Below are 17,534 nucleotides of genomic sequence, written 5' to 3'. Positions count from 1 at the left end.
TTAAACAGTGACCCCTAGTTCTAGACTCTCCCACAAGAGGAAACATCCTCTCCACATCCACCCTGTCAAGACCCCTCAGGATCGTATGTTTCAATTAAGTCACTTTTTAGTCTTCTAAACTCCAGCAGATACAAGCTTAGCCTGCCCAGCCTTTCCTCATAAGACAACCCACCCATTCCAGGTATTAGTCTCGTAAAGCTTCTCTGAACTGCTTCCTACGCTTTTGATCATCTGCCTTAAGGTCTCTTGTAGCTTGGTGCCAAATTCTGCTTTATAACGCTCCTCCGAAGTGCTTTAGTACAAAGTCTCACATTAAAGGTGCTATGTAAATAAGGGTTGTTGTTGTTATCCAATCTCTGGCAGCCACAGTCTTGAATTTCACCTGAGAAAGTGAAGTCACATTTCACACACGAGATCCGTGTGCAGCTCATGTCAAATCAATTAATGTTTTGAGTTCTTCAAGGCAATATAGGGGTCATTATGTCACATTGGGGCAGTACTGATCCAGAATGATGTACTCCCCATCTTCTAACAATATAACCTTACTGTCGACTCAATGTCTTTTGCTTCCTCCTCCTTTCATTTCTCTTCTTCATCTTCCTTCCCCCTTTCCCCCCCAATTATTTAGTTACCTCCTTGGAATGAAATTCCACCTTTCCCTCTGGATATGTTAGCCTCAGTATCCTTGCTTCCTGTTTGTTTACTCAGCTCCAGGTCTCGCTGACTGGTTCCGTATTGCTTATTGTGCCTGCTGCCTTGAGGTTTTATCTTACGGCTGATTGATAATAGATCTGGTTTGAAATGGATAAGTTCAGATCCCTGCTGTGTGCTCAAATTTGCTTGTTATCACTGTTTTATCTGTTGATGTTGGCAAGCCAAATATTCTCTAACAGTGAATGAAATGAACCCTAGATAACCAAAGAGCTGTTGTTTCCATAGGAGACAGAAAAAGAGAGAGAGTGTGTGGTTGTAACAAGTCCTAGGAAAGTGGTTATGGCCACTATAGGCTTCCTATACACTAACTGAAAATGAACTAACCCTGGTTTTATAGAGGTGTTAGTAGATCTGCCATCTGCTGTAAAATACTTGCCCTTAGACCTCCTTGGGGTAAATGGTCACCATTTTGGGGAGGCGATGGCATAGTGGTATTGTCGCTGGACTATTATGTTCCTGGACTCGTAATCCAGAGACCCAGGGTAATGCTCTGGGGACTCGGGTTTGAATCCCACCACGGCAGATGGTGGAATTTGAATTGAATAAAAATCTGAAATTAAAAAGTCTAATGATGACCATTGTCGACTGTTGTAAAAACCCATCTGGTTCACTATTGTCCTTTAGGGAAGGAAATCTGCCGTCCTTACCTGGTCTGACCTACATGTGACTCCAGACCCAGAGCAATGTGGTTGACTCTTAAATGCCCTTTGAACAAAGGCAATTAGGGAATTGCAATAAATGCTGGCCTAGCCAAGGATGCCCACATCCAATAAATGAATTATTAAAAAAAAATTTAGCATCAGATGGTAGGAGATTGCTCTCCGATTTTACATTTCCATTTTCCATTTGGCAGGAAAAGTGGCAAATCACCCCTACCCCTCTCTCCCCCAACTCTCCATGGTTTAGTTTAGTTTTACACACTGAACTCATACAGAAGGGCTAAGGTCGATTAGGGTTCCTGCCCCTGAAATGACACCGATCGACCTCCCCTGGAACGGGGTCAGTATCAGCCCAGGTAGGATTGAGCCTATGGCTCCAGTGTTGCGAACAGCCTTCTGACACTTTTGTCCAGGTTCACCCACGAGGATTGTCCAACCTCCTCCACATGAATGCAGTAGTGCAAGTTCAGTCACCGCCTCCAGGAGGAAGTTGAAGGTGGGTAGAGTCGGGGCAGCCAGCTGATAAAAGATTGAGTTCAGTTGTTTACATTCGGTTTCAAAGTTTGAATTGGTGTAAATTGTGGGTGGGCAACTTAGTTAGCTTAATGAGTTGAGCCAAGCTAAACCTCACCTTGTGTTAACCCAGTACTCCTGAGAGAGAGTGAGTATGTAGCCAAGATGAGGTGTTATTGTTACATCCTTGGAATCTTCTATTGTAGCAGTAGATGTAGGAGGGTGAAGGGTTAAAAGCATTACACTCTGACTGCTTACAGCAGTAATTGAGGCCATTGACCCTGAGAGGACATTCGTGATAGGCCCAACATAATGACAAATATTTTATCTGGCCTATGCCAACATCAAGAAAACTATGGCCAGAATGGGAGGAACAGGAGGAGGCCATTCTGCCCTTCGAACCTGTTCCTGCCATTCATGAGATCTTGACTGGTCTTAATACCTTTGCCTAACAAAAATGTAGTAAGTGATCCCACCATAAAATGTGTGAAATAAAATGTTTTAAGCGTGGGAAGAAGCATGAACAGTGTGACAGGTGATCTGACAGAAACATTGCAACAGATTCCAAATGTGATGCCTTTTTCAAAAGGAAGCCTCAATGAACTCTTGAACATTGCCAAACTGGCAACTGAGGCAGGTATTTGTTGAACCCTTGTCTGGTTTTCCCCATTCTGTCCTATTCTCGTTAAGGTGTCCACTAGTGCTGAGCTGCTGTTACACTTCCCAAAACCTTCTGAGATAACCAGCGTTGGCTGTCGATCTTCCCGTAAGTGGCAGCACAGCCAAAACAATCCTCTCCTCACCTGACATCCACATTTAACCACTTTCGGAAAGGAAGAACCTGCATTTATACGGCACCTTCCTCACCATCCAAGGGCCCAAACACTCCTTTCAGGTGAAGCAGTGCTTCACTTGCACCTCCTTCAATTTAGGCTACTGCATTTGCTGCTCCCAATGTGGTCTCTTCTACATTGGGGAGACCAAACACAGACTGGGCAACCACTTTGCGTAACACCTTCGCTAAGTCTGCGAGCATGACCCAGACCTTGCCATTTGTCGCTTGCCATTTCAACACGCCACCCTGCTCTCATGCCCACATGTCCTTCCTTGGCCTGCTGCAATGTTCCAGTGAAGCTCAACGCAAACTGGAGGAACAGCGCCTTATCTTCTGATTGGGTACTTTACAGCCTTCCGGACTTAACATTGAGTTCAACAACTTCAGACCACAAACACTCTCCTCTATCCTCACCCCTTTTTTCAATATTCATTTTTATTTTTCACTGGCCTACTGATGGCAATTTTATCAGATAGCCGGGATTTTACCAGCATCGGGTTGGCCTCCTGATGTGAGGTGAGACCGCCAACTATATCAAGGCAGTCTCCCAGCAGCGGGAGGGAGCCTTTAATGGTCCACAGTGGGGCTCGCCGGCAAAAGCGGCCGCCCACAAAGTCCCTGATGCTACCACTGGAGGGTTCGCCTCCCCGAGCGCCGGGAATTTTCCCCTTCCATGCGAGGGCTTCTCAATATGGCGGCACCCTCTCCTCCCCGTCCTAATGGTGCTGCAGATAAGCCGCCAGGCCCTCTGTTTGGGCCAGCGGCTGGGAGAGGTGAGCCACCATCCAGAATAGGACAGCTCCCTCATTTGGCTGATGCCAGTAAAGGCGCCCCTATGGTCGGGGGTGCTGCTTTTATTCCCAGAGGGGGGTCCCACGGCGTCCTGGTCCAATCCCAACTGGAAATGGGACAGGGCACAAAAACTAGCGTTGCACCCAATCCCACTAGTTTCCGGACAGGAAGGTTAAGATTGCCTCCTCTTCAATTTCAATACTTACAAACAGTGTCAACAAAGCTCTCCTGTGTGGAGCGGACCTCTGCATCAGGCGTTGCTCAGAGTCTCAGCCTCTGGGACTGAGGTGCTGAGTTGGATACCTTGAAAGCCCTTTAGTAATTTTCAGAGTATATGCATTCTGATGGAGGGGAAAAAATGGGCCCATTTTTAAAGCTGGGAATGTTGAATATTCATCAGCCATCTGCACCAGATGGAAGCCTTCCAAAAGTACTTAAGGAAATGAGGCAGTAAGCACGGGATGGGGAGCGTTTGCAGAAATATTTTTGCAGTTCATTGGGCAACAGAGATGATACCAGAGGATTGGAAAAGCGAATGTGATTCCCATCTTCAAAGGTCAGGAATATGGTCCTGGGAATTGCAGGTCTGTTAGCTCCACATTTTAGAGTGGTAAAAATATCATCGTCTGTTCCAAAGGAAGCAATTCAAGCTCATTTAACAAGAGCTAAAGCAATAATTACCAAACCAACTCCCTAAATGACAGGTCATGCGTAAGATATGTACTGAAACCCTGTGTGAGTCGCGGACTCCAAACTCCAGGCGTGTTCCGTCAGGTGCTGCCAAATGACCTCCTGCCTCCAATCATCCCAACCCCCCTCCACCTCCCACCCACTCCTGCCATTGGTCACTTGAAATGTCAATCATCACAGTTCACCACTTCCCACATCAATTACCCAATTGGCTGTTACTTGTCAGCCAGTCAAACAGCTTTTTTTCCCATGGTGACAAAGAATGATTGAAAAAATTTTGTTTTAAAAAGTCTTGGGTTTTTTTTTCATTATTTTTTTTTCTTCCCCGGTTGCTGAGCAAGTGTCCTGTAGACACCAGGTCAGGCCTGGAGGGTTGGAAACCCTGTGCAGAGAATTGGTGCATGATGTCAAACGTGACTGATAATGTAGCAAGAATTTACACAATCCCTTATAGATGTGTGCCAAAAGTGAAAGCTCTTAGGATGTAGACGTAAGCTGAAAATTAGATGACTTAATTGGTTAGATATAGGGAAGATTTAGTGGCAGTATTGTGTGATTGGCAGAGAAGATCTTTGCCCAGGACAGTCACGTCACAAACCGAGCTCTGTAGTCACTCTGTGTATACAGTCCTCCCAGAATGCCAAATCTGCAATGTAGCTGATTGAAAGCCACTCCATAAGATAAATGATCCCAGCTACATTGTTGATATTGCTAGCATCACTGGCTGCACCTGCAATTGAGTCTGCTACCAGGAGACACATGAGAGGGGCCATTTGATTTGATTTATCACACGAGCAAATCTGCTTGCCACCTTCAACGTGAGGAGCCATGGGTTCAAATTGCCACAGGTTGCCAACATACTGCCCATTTCCTTTCATAAGAGTTTAACAGCTGCAATGTTGGTGGCATCTTGGAGCCTGTGTTGAAATCCACAGTAGGAGCACAGAAATGGCATCAATCACTGGCGGTGACACTGAATACTAGGAAAACTATGTTCCAAAATTGATTGAAGTGCCAAGATATCCATATCCAATGACATCCACAACAGGGATTGCCATTCTATTATCCAAATTTTCCTGATCCATTCCATTGGTCACTATAATATGTGATTTCCCATGCTTTTACTTGTTGGTCAGGTATTTGTATCTCAAATTTTTTATTTGGGAAATGTAATGCTTGGGGAGGGAGGTCTTGTGGCGCAGTGGGTAGTGTCCCTACCTCTGAGCCAGAAGCTCTGGGTTCAAGACCCTCTTCAGGACTTGATGGCCACGGAAGGTGTGTTCATAACACAGCCGAACAGGTTGATTATCAGCCTGTAAATTCTTCCAATATGCAGGTGGTAAGACTGGGAGAGTTTCCTGGTCAGCGATACTGTAGAAGGTTATGGCAAACCACTGCAATACATTGCCAAGCATAATCATGGACCAAACCAAAGGAAGTCCATGGTCGCCAACTCCCTATTAGAGGCGTGGTACCTGAAGGAGGAGGAGGAATGCTTGTGTGGTTATGACGTATTATAATTACCCATTTAGTAAAAGCAAAGAGATTTAAGATAATTGGCAAAAGAACCTGGGGCACAATCAGGAGAATTATTTTGCACAGTGTGTTGTGATCTGGAATGCTCTCTGTGAAAAGGTGATGGAAGCAGATTGAAAAGTACCTTTCAAAAGGAATTGGATGTACGCTTGTAAAGGAAACACTACATGGCTCTGAAGTAAGAGCAGGAGAAGGAGACTAACTGGACAGCTCCATCAAAAACCTCGCCCAGGAATGATCAGCCAAATGGCCTCCTCTTGTTCTGTACTGTTCCCTCATTCCGTATGAACGAGTGAGGGTGGTGTCATAACATGACTGCTTTAGGGCTGCAAACTCAAGCACACTTAAATGTAAGCTATTCAGCTGGATCTAAAATGTGCATTCTTATTAGGGTTGCCAACTGTGATTAAATGTATTCCTGGAGGTTTCATCACATGAATTCCCCCACACTTCAGCTCTTAGTCGGCAACACATCCATCCTTGTGATGCTCTGCCTTCCTGCACCAATTGGAAAGCAAAAAGACTCTTTACCCAATTCAATGATTGACTTTCAGCCAGACATCCATTTTTTTCCCATTTCTGATATTTTTATAGCTGGTAAAGAGAAATGTTCAAAGAAAACAACAAAAAAAAAAATCCTATTAATGTGCCAATGATTTTTCTCCAGGGTTGCACACAGCAGTGTCCTGAAGATTGATCTTCAATTCCTGGAGACTCCAGGTTAATCCTGGAGGGTTGGCAACCCTAATTCTTAGTTTAAATTCTGGAAGTTGGTCTCTGTGAGCATGTTCAGTGTCCTTGCTGTTAAATCTGTTTTGTTGGACACAGTTAATTACCAGGTCAGAAATGTCTCTGTTCTCACCTCTAAGCAAAAGAGCCTGGGTTCACGTACGGCTCCAGAGATTTGAGCACGGAATCTGTCAGAGGTTCTGTCTTTTGGGTGAGAGCTTAAACCGAGGAATAAGCACAGAAAATTCTGGAAGTACATTGCAGGTCTGGCAGCATCAGGGTTAACATTTCAGGTCCTGACCTTTCATCAGAATGGGCCACGACCTGAAGCATTAACTCTGCTTCTGCACTCACACATGCTACCAGACCTGTTGCATATTTGCATCAGTTTCTGATTTTTCTGCGTTTACTTTGGATTTCTAGCAGTATTTTTCTTTGAATTAGTGTTAAAATGAGACCCTATCTGCCCCATTGGAAGAATGTATAAGATCCCACATTGCTATGGAATAAGAGCAGGGAAGTTCTCCCCTGATTAAGTTGTGTCCTGGCCAAATATTTTTCCCACAACCAATATCACTAAAACAGATTATCTAGTCATTATCCCACTGTTGTTGGTAGGAGCTTGCTGTGTACTAATTGGCTGCTGCATTTCATTCAACATATCAAGGACGCTTCAAAAATACTTAATGGCCTGCAAAGCGCTTTGGGAAAATCTGACATTGTGAAAGATGTTATATAAATACAAGGGCAGAATTTTCTGCCTGTCAGGTGGGTGGACCCGAACCAATCTCCGGTGGGCAGGAAGCCGATCCCCGTTGGAAAAGCGGCCCACACCGCCATTTTATGTGGGCGGGCCAATTAAGGCCCGCCCAGCGTGACGTCCGGCGGGAAGCGCTATGCGCTTCCTGTGCAGGCGGTGGGATTCCCCAAAAGCGAGAGTGTGTCTTTCACGCATGCACAGGAAAGAGCACACATCTCCCTGAGGCAAAGTGCAGCCTCAGGGAGATCGCTTCCACTTTGAAAAAGATTAAAAATAGAGAAAAAAAAATCCCTTAACATGTCCTCCTCATGTGACAATGTCACATGAGATGGGACATGTTCATAGTTTACACTATAACTTTATTACAATTTTTAAAACCCTGCATGAAACCTCATCCCGCCTGTGGTTGAGGTTTCATGTTTTTTCTATTTGCCGCCAGGGCTCCTGGCCTGCCCACCAACCTTAAGATTGGACGGGCAGGTCCTTTAATTGTATAATTGTTCCTGTCAATGGCCTCAATTGGCCATTGGCAGGTCGGCGGGCCCAAGGCTGATATTGCTGTGCCCCCGCCTTCCTGAAAATTTAAATGGAGCGGGGTGACGTCAGGGGTTCTGCCCGACGTTATCCCGCGTCATTTTACACATCGGCGGGCAGGCCCCACCCCCTGCTCGCCGATGGCAAAATTCTGCCCCAAGTCTTTCTTTCTACATAGGCTGTGAGTTAGCCGCTAGTCTACAGAAATTGGATTTAACAGCATATACACTGGGATTCTGGCTCACAGAATCACAGACTACAAGTTAATAGACAACCAGTGTAAAAGTGACTTAATGGGCAGAATCTCCTGCCCTCTCTAATGGCGAGTTGATGGCAGGGCATTTAATCGAACAGGAGGGCGAGGGGTGAATGCTCCACCGAGCGGGATGGCCCATGGCTGGCCTTCCTGCCCTGCTGCCAATTGAGTTTCTTAACTGGACAATTAACCACCATTTAAGGGCCTCATCCTGCCCCAGCTAGTATTAACCCAGCTGTGGGTGGGCCAATTGTCATGCAGGAAGCGCAACAAGTAAACGTGCTGGCTGCTGGTTGTGTGTCCCTCCTCCAAAGGCACTGAATACCTGATCAATAATTCGGCAGACTGAAATCGAGCACCCAGGCATGGTTTTAACCCTGGGCAGGAGGGGGAGACTGGTCCCCGTGTAGTGGCCCAGGTTGATTTTGTGAAGCCTGAAGGAGCACTCCAGCCCCACAAAATAAGTTAAAACCTACCTACTGAACTCTCTGATACCGAGTGGAGCCAGTACGACACACAGTCCACCCAGTCCTGTCTAAATATGATGATCGAGGCTTTTTGTGCATCTTAAGATCACAAATTGTTGTTGCCACCAATTTACATATTAAAAGGGGCCACCATCTAATCAAGGCAAGCACTCCAGCTGCCCAGTGGTAGGCTAGCAAAGGCAGGGATAGCCACACCGTCAATGGGAACCTGGCATTAATTCATACCTCACCACCTCCTCCCCCAGAGAGGGATGGAGGCCTCACATTCCTGGATTATGGGAGAGGCTTTAACATTAAGTCAATATCTATGAATGTGATGTGATGTGCTTTTTGGTCAAAGTTCACTGTTTGTTATCGCAAGCTGCTACAAGAGCAGTAACATGTTTGCATGTTATATAGTTTAGAATAATCACTCTAGACAAGGTCTGAAGGACAGCTGTAATTTGTACTGCTGGATGAGACTGGGGCTGAAAAGGTTAAATTGTGAGGACCATTTGCAAAACTTGGCTTGTTACCCCCTTGAGTTTAGAAGGGTAAGGGGTGATCTAATTGAGGTGATTAAACTGTGATAGGCTGGATACAGAGAAATTAATTCTATTGGTGGGGGAGTCGAGAAACAGGCCTTGGAAATAAAGCCAGGCCAGTTAGGAGCAAAATCAAGTTTCCACGCAAAAGGTAGTGGGAATCTGGAACTCTCTCACCCCAAAACTGGTAGGTGTTGGGGATTAATGGCAGCTTTCAAACTGGGAGCAATAGATTTTTGTTAGGTAAGGGATGTGAAGTGAATTGGAGCTGGGGCACAGGTCATGTTCTAATTGAATGGTGGAACAGGCTCAAGGGGCTGACTCCATTAAAAGTAATGGGCTTTTCTTACGGGGTTTGGAGTGACCTTCAATGCATTGTGACACAAGATGAAGGTGATTTCTCAGGCAAGCAATTCCTCTTGAAAACCTTCAACAGACGAGTTCCACACAACACTGTGTCTGGCATAAAATGGCTGCCAGTACCATCTATTTCCAATTTGGAAAATATACAGGAGAGTACGGGCTGGTCAGACATTGTTGATTATATACTGGTAAACTAAGATTAAGAATGTACAGGTAGAGGGCATTCATTAGATGATTACTTGAACACAAAGAAGGAGGGACTTATTATCACTAGTGCTGGGTTGTAGAGTTAGGATCCAAACGTGTAATGTTTCACTTTGTGAATAAATCTAAAACTGGGTAAAGATTGACCTCTCGTCTCCCCCTTAACCAACCGGCTGTCAGAAGTTTTAACAATTGTATTGTATGGACATGCGGTCAATTTGGACCTCGGCACGCAACGGTAGGGGAGATTCTGTCGGAGCTGGGATCCTAGAGAGCCCAGCTTCAATGCTCGGCACGATTCTTGTTACTGCCTTTTCCCCTCTGACTGCCCTGAGCTTCAGAACTTGCGTTGCCAGCCACCTAACCTGAATCGAGATAAATAACAACTGCTGTCACCCTGTCATTAGAATTATTTCAGATGCTGTCAGTATTCACTTAGCTCTAAACTGAATGGCTTCTTTTCTTTCCGCAGAAGTGGCTATGACTTTGACTACGACTATTACAGAGATGGATTCTATGACAGGTATGTTGCCCATGTCTAATTTGATCGTTATAGCCACTTGCCTTTGCTTCTTTTCCAGAATTACTCTAATTTTTTTTATGTCACAGTGAGAATTACTCCCAGTGCCTCATAGCTCACGAAAAGTCTGACCTTTCTTAAGCCCGTTGAAATGGCCCAGAATTTTATTTTCCTTTCTCTTTTCCCCCTCCACCACCCACCTCCCGCAATCCCCCGCTCCCCCACCTTCATCCCATGGGAAAGCTCATAGCAAAAAGCAGAATGGTAGAAAGTCATGATGGCGAATGCAGCCACATATCCAGTGCAACATTCCAGAAAGCCATGGTTTGTCTTTATTTCTAAAAAAAACACAAGGCTTTTGCACTGTGCACGTCAATATTGACAACAGCATTTGGAACCAATGGCTGCCCCTCTGCTCACAGACACAGCCTCGTATTTGGCAGTAATAATCACAGCAGTTAACATTGGACAACAACTTCCACTTACAGAGTGCCTTTGAGAAAGGAAAATGTAAGAGGAACCTTATCAGACTAACATTGACATTGCGCTGTCATATTAGGGTGATCAGGATTGAGAGGGTTAATCTGTGGGACTATGGAAACAGTACTGCCTGCATGATGATGTAAGAGACACAACACCAAGAGTCAAGAGGCAGAATGCTTATGGTTTAGACTAACACTCAGTCATGTATATAGTTATGTTTTATATAGTTATGTTAAACCAGTAAACCAGGTATTGTTCAGGCACACCAATGTCTTGGCATTCATTCCTTAGCCAGTCACAACCAACATACAACATGGTGGCAGTGGTGGGATTCAAGCCCACGACCGTAAACAGACTACCAACATACAACATGCAGCGAAGGAGATAATTGGGAGGGGAAGACTCAAAGAGGTAGGTTTGAAAGAGGATCTCAAAGAAAGATGGAAAGGTTTAGGGAAGGAATATTCCAGAGCTTAGGGACTGGATGCCTAAAGGTACAGTTGTTAATGGCAGAGTGAAGAAAATGGGGGATGTGCAGGAGACCAGAATTGGGGTGCAGAGATCTCGCAGAGTTGTTGGTTTTGAGGAGATTACAAAGTTAGGGGGGGGCAATGCCATGGAGTGATTTGAAATCAATAATAGGAATTTTAAATTCAAGGCATTGCCAGACCAGGAGCCAATGTAAGTCAGCTAGCATGGCGTTAGTGAGTGATTAGACAGTGTCTTTATTGGTTTAAAAAAGGGACATTACAAGATTGTCACAAATTACACATTTCCTGTGTAGTCATCCTTCAGGCACATAAATATGTTTTTGGAGTAAAGGCCATTCTGCCTCTTGGATCAGTTTTACAAGTTTGAGAAGAAGCTGAATTCTGGAATGAGGCTCTGTCAGAGGTTACAAAGGACAAGCTTGGTGTAAAGTGATGCAAAACAAAATGCAACTTTAATGTACAAAAACACCCCAACACACTTCATAGGCATGTAAGGAAAACCTAAACTGCATCAGAGGTGGTGAGATTTAGGAGCAGCGTTGAATAAGGTGCATTTCCATAGGGTCCTGAAAGTGAGGTAGAAGCAGGGAAACTGCAGAGACTGGGACTTAAATGGTTCAAGGAATGGCTGCCCTTGGTGGGGTGGAGGGAGAGGGCTGTACAGGAGGCTGCAGTCAGAGAAATAGAGCTCAGGAGGAAATGTAGGGATGGAAGTTTTTATAGGAAGGACAAGGCCATGGAAGGCTTTAAAGACGATGAGGACATTTTTTAAAATTGGAGATGTTGCGGTGGTGGTGGCAAGAGCCATTGTAGGTTCATGAGTATGTGAAGTGGTGATCAAGTGGGCATTAGTATGGGAGAGAATAAAGCCAACATATTTTTGCCGAGTTGGAGTTTATAGATGGGAAAGTATTGGACCGATAAAATTGGAAGGTCACCTTTCCCATAGGTCACTGTGGCCCTGTATCACTAATTCCTGTCCCTGTCTGCTGACCACCGAGTCTATTTGGGTGGAGCCTGCTGTCATTTATGTAAATGAGGCCCTTTCCAGGCTTTCTCGGCCTAGCTGGCTCCCTGTACTCTTCCCACCTACCCGGTGATACTGGGGCCTATGTAGCAGATAGAAATACACATTATGTTGCCAAGGAAACACAGGGGAAGAAAGATGCAGTGAAACATAACATTTAACACTGGTTTTACACTGGAAATGTGACAGAAACACTTGCATGAAAATCATTGGTGTTCTCCCCTTGATTTTCCATTCTTCAGTTTTCAGTTTTGGGCGCATTATAAAAGCAAGCTGCAAATTCTGAAGCTTCAAATCAGTTGCCCGCTCTTCGAATGAGATCAAAGCAAGAAGTAATTTTTTCCACACTGCAACCCCCATTAGTGTTGAATCCACCATCTGTCCAGAGGGGGATACTAGTCAGACAAGATTATAAGTATTCAAATTGATAGCCAGTCTCTACTGTAAGAATGATTGGTTCAGTACTGATATGCCATTACATTTCAGTGCAAATTTAGTAAACACCGGATTTCTTTATATATTTGATAAGTTATCCTGTCCCCCAAGAAATTGCAGATCCAAGGTCCAACCTGTGATTCCTATTGGAAACCACTCAGACTCAATCCCAACTTCACGACTGGGAAGGCTCCTGGTCAGGTCCCATTTACATACCATGCAGCAACAAGCAATGGTTAGATTCCTTCATTTGAACGGTCCGCCATTAGTCCTTCATATAAAGCAGCAACAAGTACAATCCCGCAACTGCTTTTGTCGTGTTTTTATAATAATCTAAAGGCATCAATCACTCTTAAGGGATTGTGTAAACACATTGTGGGTTCATTTATTTAAACTAGGCACATGAGAACATTTAAAATGGATAGAAAGCTTAAAGACATCAGCAGAGCTGTGTGCCATGTGCTCTGCTCACAGGCCAGAGTGAAACTGAGACTGCATCACATTACACACTTCCCTTCTAGTGATTGCATGCTGCTATCCCTTAAAGGCCTATTACAACAGTTTTCCCCTCCACAAGAACAGGTGGGGCAGCTGAATTCACATAATGAACTGACGAATGTCATCATAAAACTTATTTCGAATATTGGTGTCAATTAGGGAAAGTCATACTTAATCTGGTACACTTTAATGTTGAAGGAGAAGCTTGTTGTGCACTACTCTTTATTCATCCTTTACCTTATTGTTATGAAGCCCATATTGAGAAAGTGTTTCCCGGATTGCATAACTACTCCTTTCATAGCTAAAGCTTTCAATGGTTTTACTAAGTGTTTTTGGATTGCACAGAGCAGATAGCACATAAATGGGCCATTTGGACCAAGCACTCCATGTATTTATACTCCGTTCAAACCCTCTCCCATCCTTCTTCATCTAACCTAACAGTACTCCTTTATCCTTATAAGCTTATCTAGCTTCCCCTTAAATGCATCTATACTATTCATCATGCTCCCTATGGTAACAACTTCCACATTCTCATCACTTCCTAGGTAGAAAAGTTTCTTCTAAGTTCCCTATTTGATTTCCTTGACAATCATGTATTGATAGTCTCTGATTTTGCCCTTCCTCATAAGTGGAAACATTCTCTTTCTGTCTGCTCTACCAAAATCTTTCATAATTTTAAGGAGCTCAATCAGGATACCCTCTCCAACATTCTCTTTTCAAGAGAAAAGAGACTCAACCTGTTCACATTTTTGTAATAGGCGTAACCTCACACTTCTGGCATCATCCTTATAAATCTCTTTTTGCTCCCTCTCCAGAGCCTCTATATCCTTTCTATAATATACTGACCTGAACTGTACACGGTACTCCAAGAATGGTCTAACCAAGGTTCGATACAGGTTTAGCATAACTTCACTACTTTTCAATTCTATCCCTCTAGAAATTAACCCTGGTGATTTGTTTGCTTTTTTTAACCTATGTCACTACTTTTAGATTTTTATGTATTCCTACTCCTTATACTGCTCCTCTCCCCCACGTGATTGTTATTTTCCAAATCATATGAGCCTTTTTCTTACCAAAATGTAATACCTCACACTTATCTATGTTGAAATTCATTTGTCAATTAAATGCCCATTCTGCAAGTTTGCTCTTGAGCAGCAGTGAAGACCAATGTATGTTGTGGATCATTCAAATTATTCATTTCATGTACATATATTTATTTATTCTTTCATGGGATGTGGGCATTGCTGGCAAGGCCAGCATTTGTTGTTGCTTCCTGTTTGCCCTTGAACTGAGTGGCTTGCTTGGCCATTTCAAGGGGCAGTTAAGAGTCAACCACATTGCTGAAGGTCTGGAGTCACATGTAGGCTAGACCAGGTGAGGACGGCAGATTTCCTTCCCTAAAGGACATGAGTGATACAGATTGGCTTTGACTACAATCAATGATGGTTTCATGGTCACCATTACTGAGTCTAGTTTTATAATTCCAGATTTTGTTAATTGAATTTAAATTCCACAAGTTGCTGTGATGGGATTTGAACCCATGTTGCCAGAGCATGAGTCTGGGCGTCTGTCTGTCCTGTCCTGCCCAATTCCATGTAATAACATGGTTCATTCAATACACTTTTAGACCACATTCTATCATTGTGTGTTCAACAGTTTTTTTTTTAAATCACTGTGACTTTGTTAGCGAGCCACCAGTTCCAATTGTTCAACTTTACATTGCCAGAAACTCATCCTGATCATTTATTCATCTAACAAACCACATTAGATGTTATATAAACTTCAAGTGTTTGGTGTCAATATAACTGTGTGTTGCATTCACAATTATATAGAGGTACCTTATTCAATTACCTTCCACCGCAACCAATTATACTTGGGAAGCCCATAATTGTTTAGAACACTGAGGCCTAATAGTGCAGATCATTAGCCAGAATTCTCGGAAGTTGAAGAAGATGCGTTTTCTTTTTGTTTCAATATATTTTTCTCTTTGTTTCTTACACCTACGCCAAGGCTTCTACTACTCATGCTGTATAACTGGCAGGCTGGAGGTGTTCAGGTGCTCCTTGAGTTCTTCTTTCCTATAATGCAACTATCGAAACCAGTAGCTCACTGGAGGAGTTGACAGCAAACCTGTGTATCATTGCCGAGTGCCTTGATGCTCCGATAAGGAGAGAGTCAGGGGACTGGACCTGCGTTCTCTAGAGTTTAGAAGAATGAGAGGTGATCTCATTGAAACATACAAAATTCTTACAGAGCTCGACAGGGTAGATGCAGGAAAGATGTCTCCCCTGGCTGGGGTGGTTTAGAACCAAGGGGACACAGTCTCAGAATAAGGGCCAGGCCATTTAGGACTGAGATGAGGACGAATTTCTTCACTCGGAGAGTGGTGAACCTTTGGAATTCTCTATCACAGAGAGCTGTGGAAGCTCAGTCATTGAGTATGTTCAAAACAGAGATCAATAGATTTCTAGATAATGAAGACGTCAAGGGGATAGCGCTGAAAAATGTCATTGAGGTAGAAGATCAGTCATGATCCAATTGAATGTTTTGATAACACTCCTGTGAAACGTCTTGGGGTATTTTACTACATTAATTGCACAATATAAATCCAAATTGATTATGTTGACATGGTGACAGGGAAAGATGGTTTGTGACGTGATTTTTGACTGAATGTTTCACCTGAAAAAAGGATTTCCCTGACAGAAATTAAAGGAATTGGTCAAGGGCAGCTGCAGATTTGCACCTGACCAGACTACTGCTCAAGGGGCTGAATGGCCTACTCTCTGTTCCTATTCCCTATGTTCCAGCACTCTGTCAAGCAATTGCCCTCCACAAGGAGCTTTTGGTTGAACCGTTGTCAATGTTTCCTCTGAAAAAGCACCCAGAGCATTTAGCTGGTTACAATAGTTAGCATATTACATGGATCCAAGGCACAGAAGCAGGCCACTGTTACACTCAACTCCTGATCCACTTGACCCAGAAATGACTAATGTTGTCGCTTCACACAAGGTCAAAAAGAATTCAGTTCCTCCCACACGCCCCTCCTCCGCACAGGACGGCTATTTCTCTTGACAATTAGTCCTGAACTATAAACAGCAGTTTCTGAATGTGGATACAGTAGCTGTCAACATCTCTGCTTGCCAGTAATCTGGTCAGGCGCAAATCTGCAGTTGCCCTTGACCAGTCTTCTTAATTTCTATCAGGGAAATCCTCTTTATACAGGTGAAACATTCAATCAAAAACCACGTCACACACCATCCTTCCCTGTCACTGTGCTGACAATAGCTTGGATTTATATAGTGCCTTTAATGTACTAAAACGCCCCAAGACGTCTCACAAGAGTGTTATAAAAGCCAAGGTACACATGGAGATATTAGAGCAGATGAACAAAAGCTAGGTCAAAGGGGTAGCTTTTATGGATTGTATCAAAGGAGGAAAGAGTGGTGGAGAGGCATAGGGAGGATATTCCAGAGTTTAGAGTCTAGGCAGCTGAAGACTTGGCTACTGATGGTGGAGCAATTAAAATCAGGCATGCTCAGGAGGCCAGAATTAAATAAGTGCAGATATCTCGGAGGGTTGTGGGGCTGGAGGAGAACACAGAGAAAGGGAGGAATGAAGCCATGGAGGGATTTGGAAACAAGGATGAGATTTTTAAACAGAGGGCCAATGTAGGTTAGCAAGTGAAAGGGCCTTGGTCCGAATTGAGACATGGGCAGCAGAGTTTTGGAAGACATCAAGTTTTATGGAAGGTAGAACATGGAAGACCAACAGAAGTGTCTTGGAATAGTCAAGGGTATAGGTTTCAGCAGCAGATGAGCTGAGACATGGGCAGAATTGAGAGATGTTTCAGAAGTGGAAATTGGAAGTCTTAGTGACACCATGGATATGTGGTCAGGAACTCATCTCGGAGTCAAATATGACACCAAGGTTGCAATCAGTCTGGTTCAGCCTCGGACATATGCAAGGGACAGCGATAGAGTCAGTGGCTCCGAAACAAAATTTGTGGCAGGGATGGGAAGCAATGGCTTCAGACTTTCCAATCTTTAGTTCTTTGTCCCTTGCTGAATAGGTTACATTGCAAGTTCCCAGTTGTTGAAAATGCTGATAGTCATACATCCCCACTTGTGCTAAATAAACTGAGGAAAAATGGCCTAGAAATGTCATTAGGCAAATGAATCCAGCTAAGGAAACTAAATGCATGTCTGAGAGTTTGGTGAGTGGGGGAGTTTGGTGAGGAGGGGAAGGAGATGTTCATTTCCTTATGCTTTTCCTACTTTTCTCACCCTGTGGGAATTAGTTCTTACTGTACTACACGGAAAGGGGCTAGCTGTTTGCTGAGTATCTGGTAAGTGGTTAAGGCCTGTTCCAGTCCTTTGGTTTAAAATTGTATACAGATTGGTGGTAATGTTAATAAAATATATAAAAAAGCAACATCATTACTTAATTACATTATTCACTGATATAATTAAAACACCTTAAGGAT

The 17,534-nt window shown here is 43.8% G+C and overlaps 1 protein-coding gene across 2 annotated transcripts in view; it reads left to right on the top strand.

Annotated features, from left to right (window-relative positions):
- Positions 1-17,534, top strand: part of LOC144681873 (RNA-binding Raly-like protein) — a 1,117,315-nt gene that overhangs the window by 981,929 nt on the left and 117,852 nt on the right. For both annotated transcript variants that reach the window (XM_078543976.1, XM_078543977.1), the window contains one exon: positions 10,070-10,120. In XM_078543976.1, the coding sequence (XP_078400102.1) occupies positions 10,070-10,120 (51 nt within the window). The remainder of the gene's footprint in view (positions 1-10,069; positions 10,121-17,534) is intronic.

The sequence above is a fragment of the Cetorhinus maximus genome, chromosome 6, assembly GCF_964194155.1.
Source record: "Cetorhinus maximus chromosome 6, sCetMax3.hap1.1, whole genome shotgun sequence".
Taxonomy (NCBI): domain Eukaryota; kingdom Metazoa; phylum Chordata; class Chondrichthyes; order Lamniformes; family Cetorhinidae; genus Cetorhinus; species Cetorhinus maximus.
The sequence above is the reverse complement of the archived record's forward strand: the minus strand, read 5'-3'. Positions and strand labels throughout refer to the sequence as shown.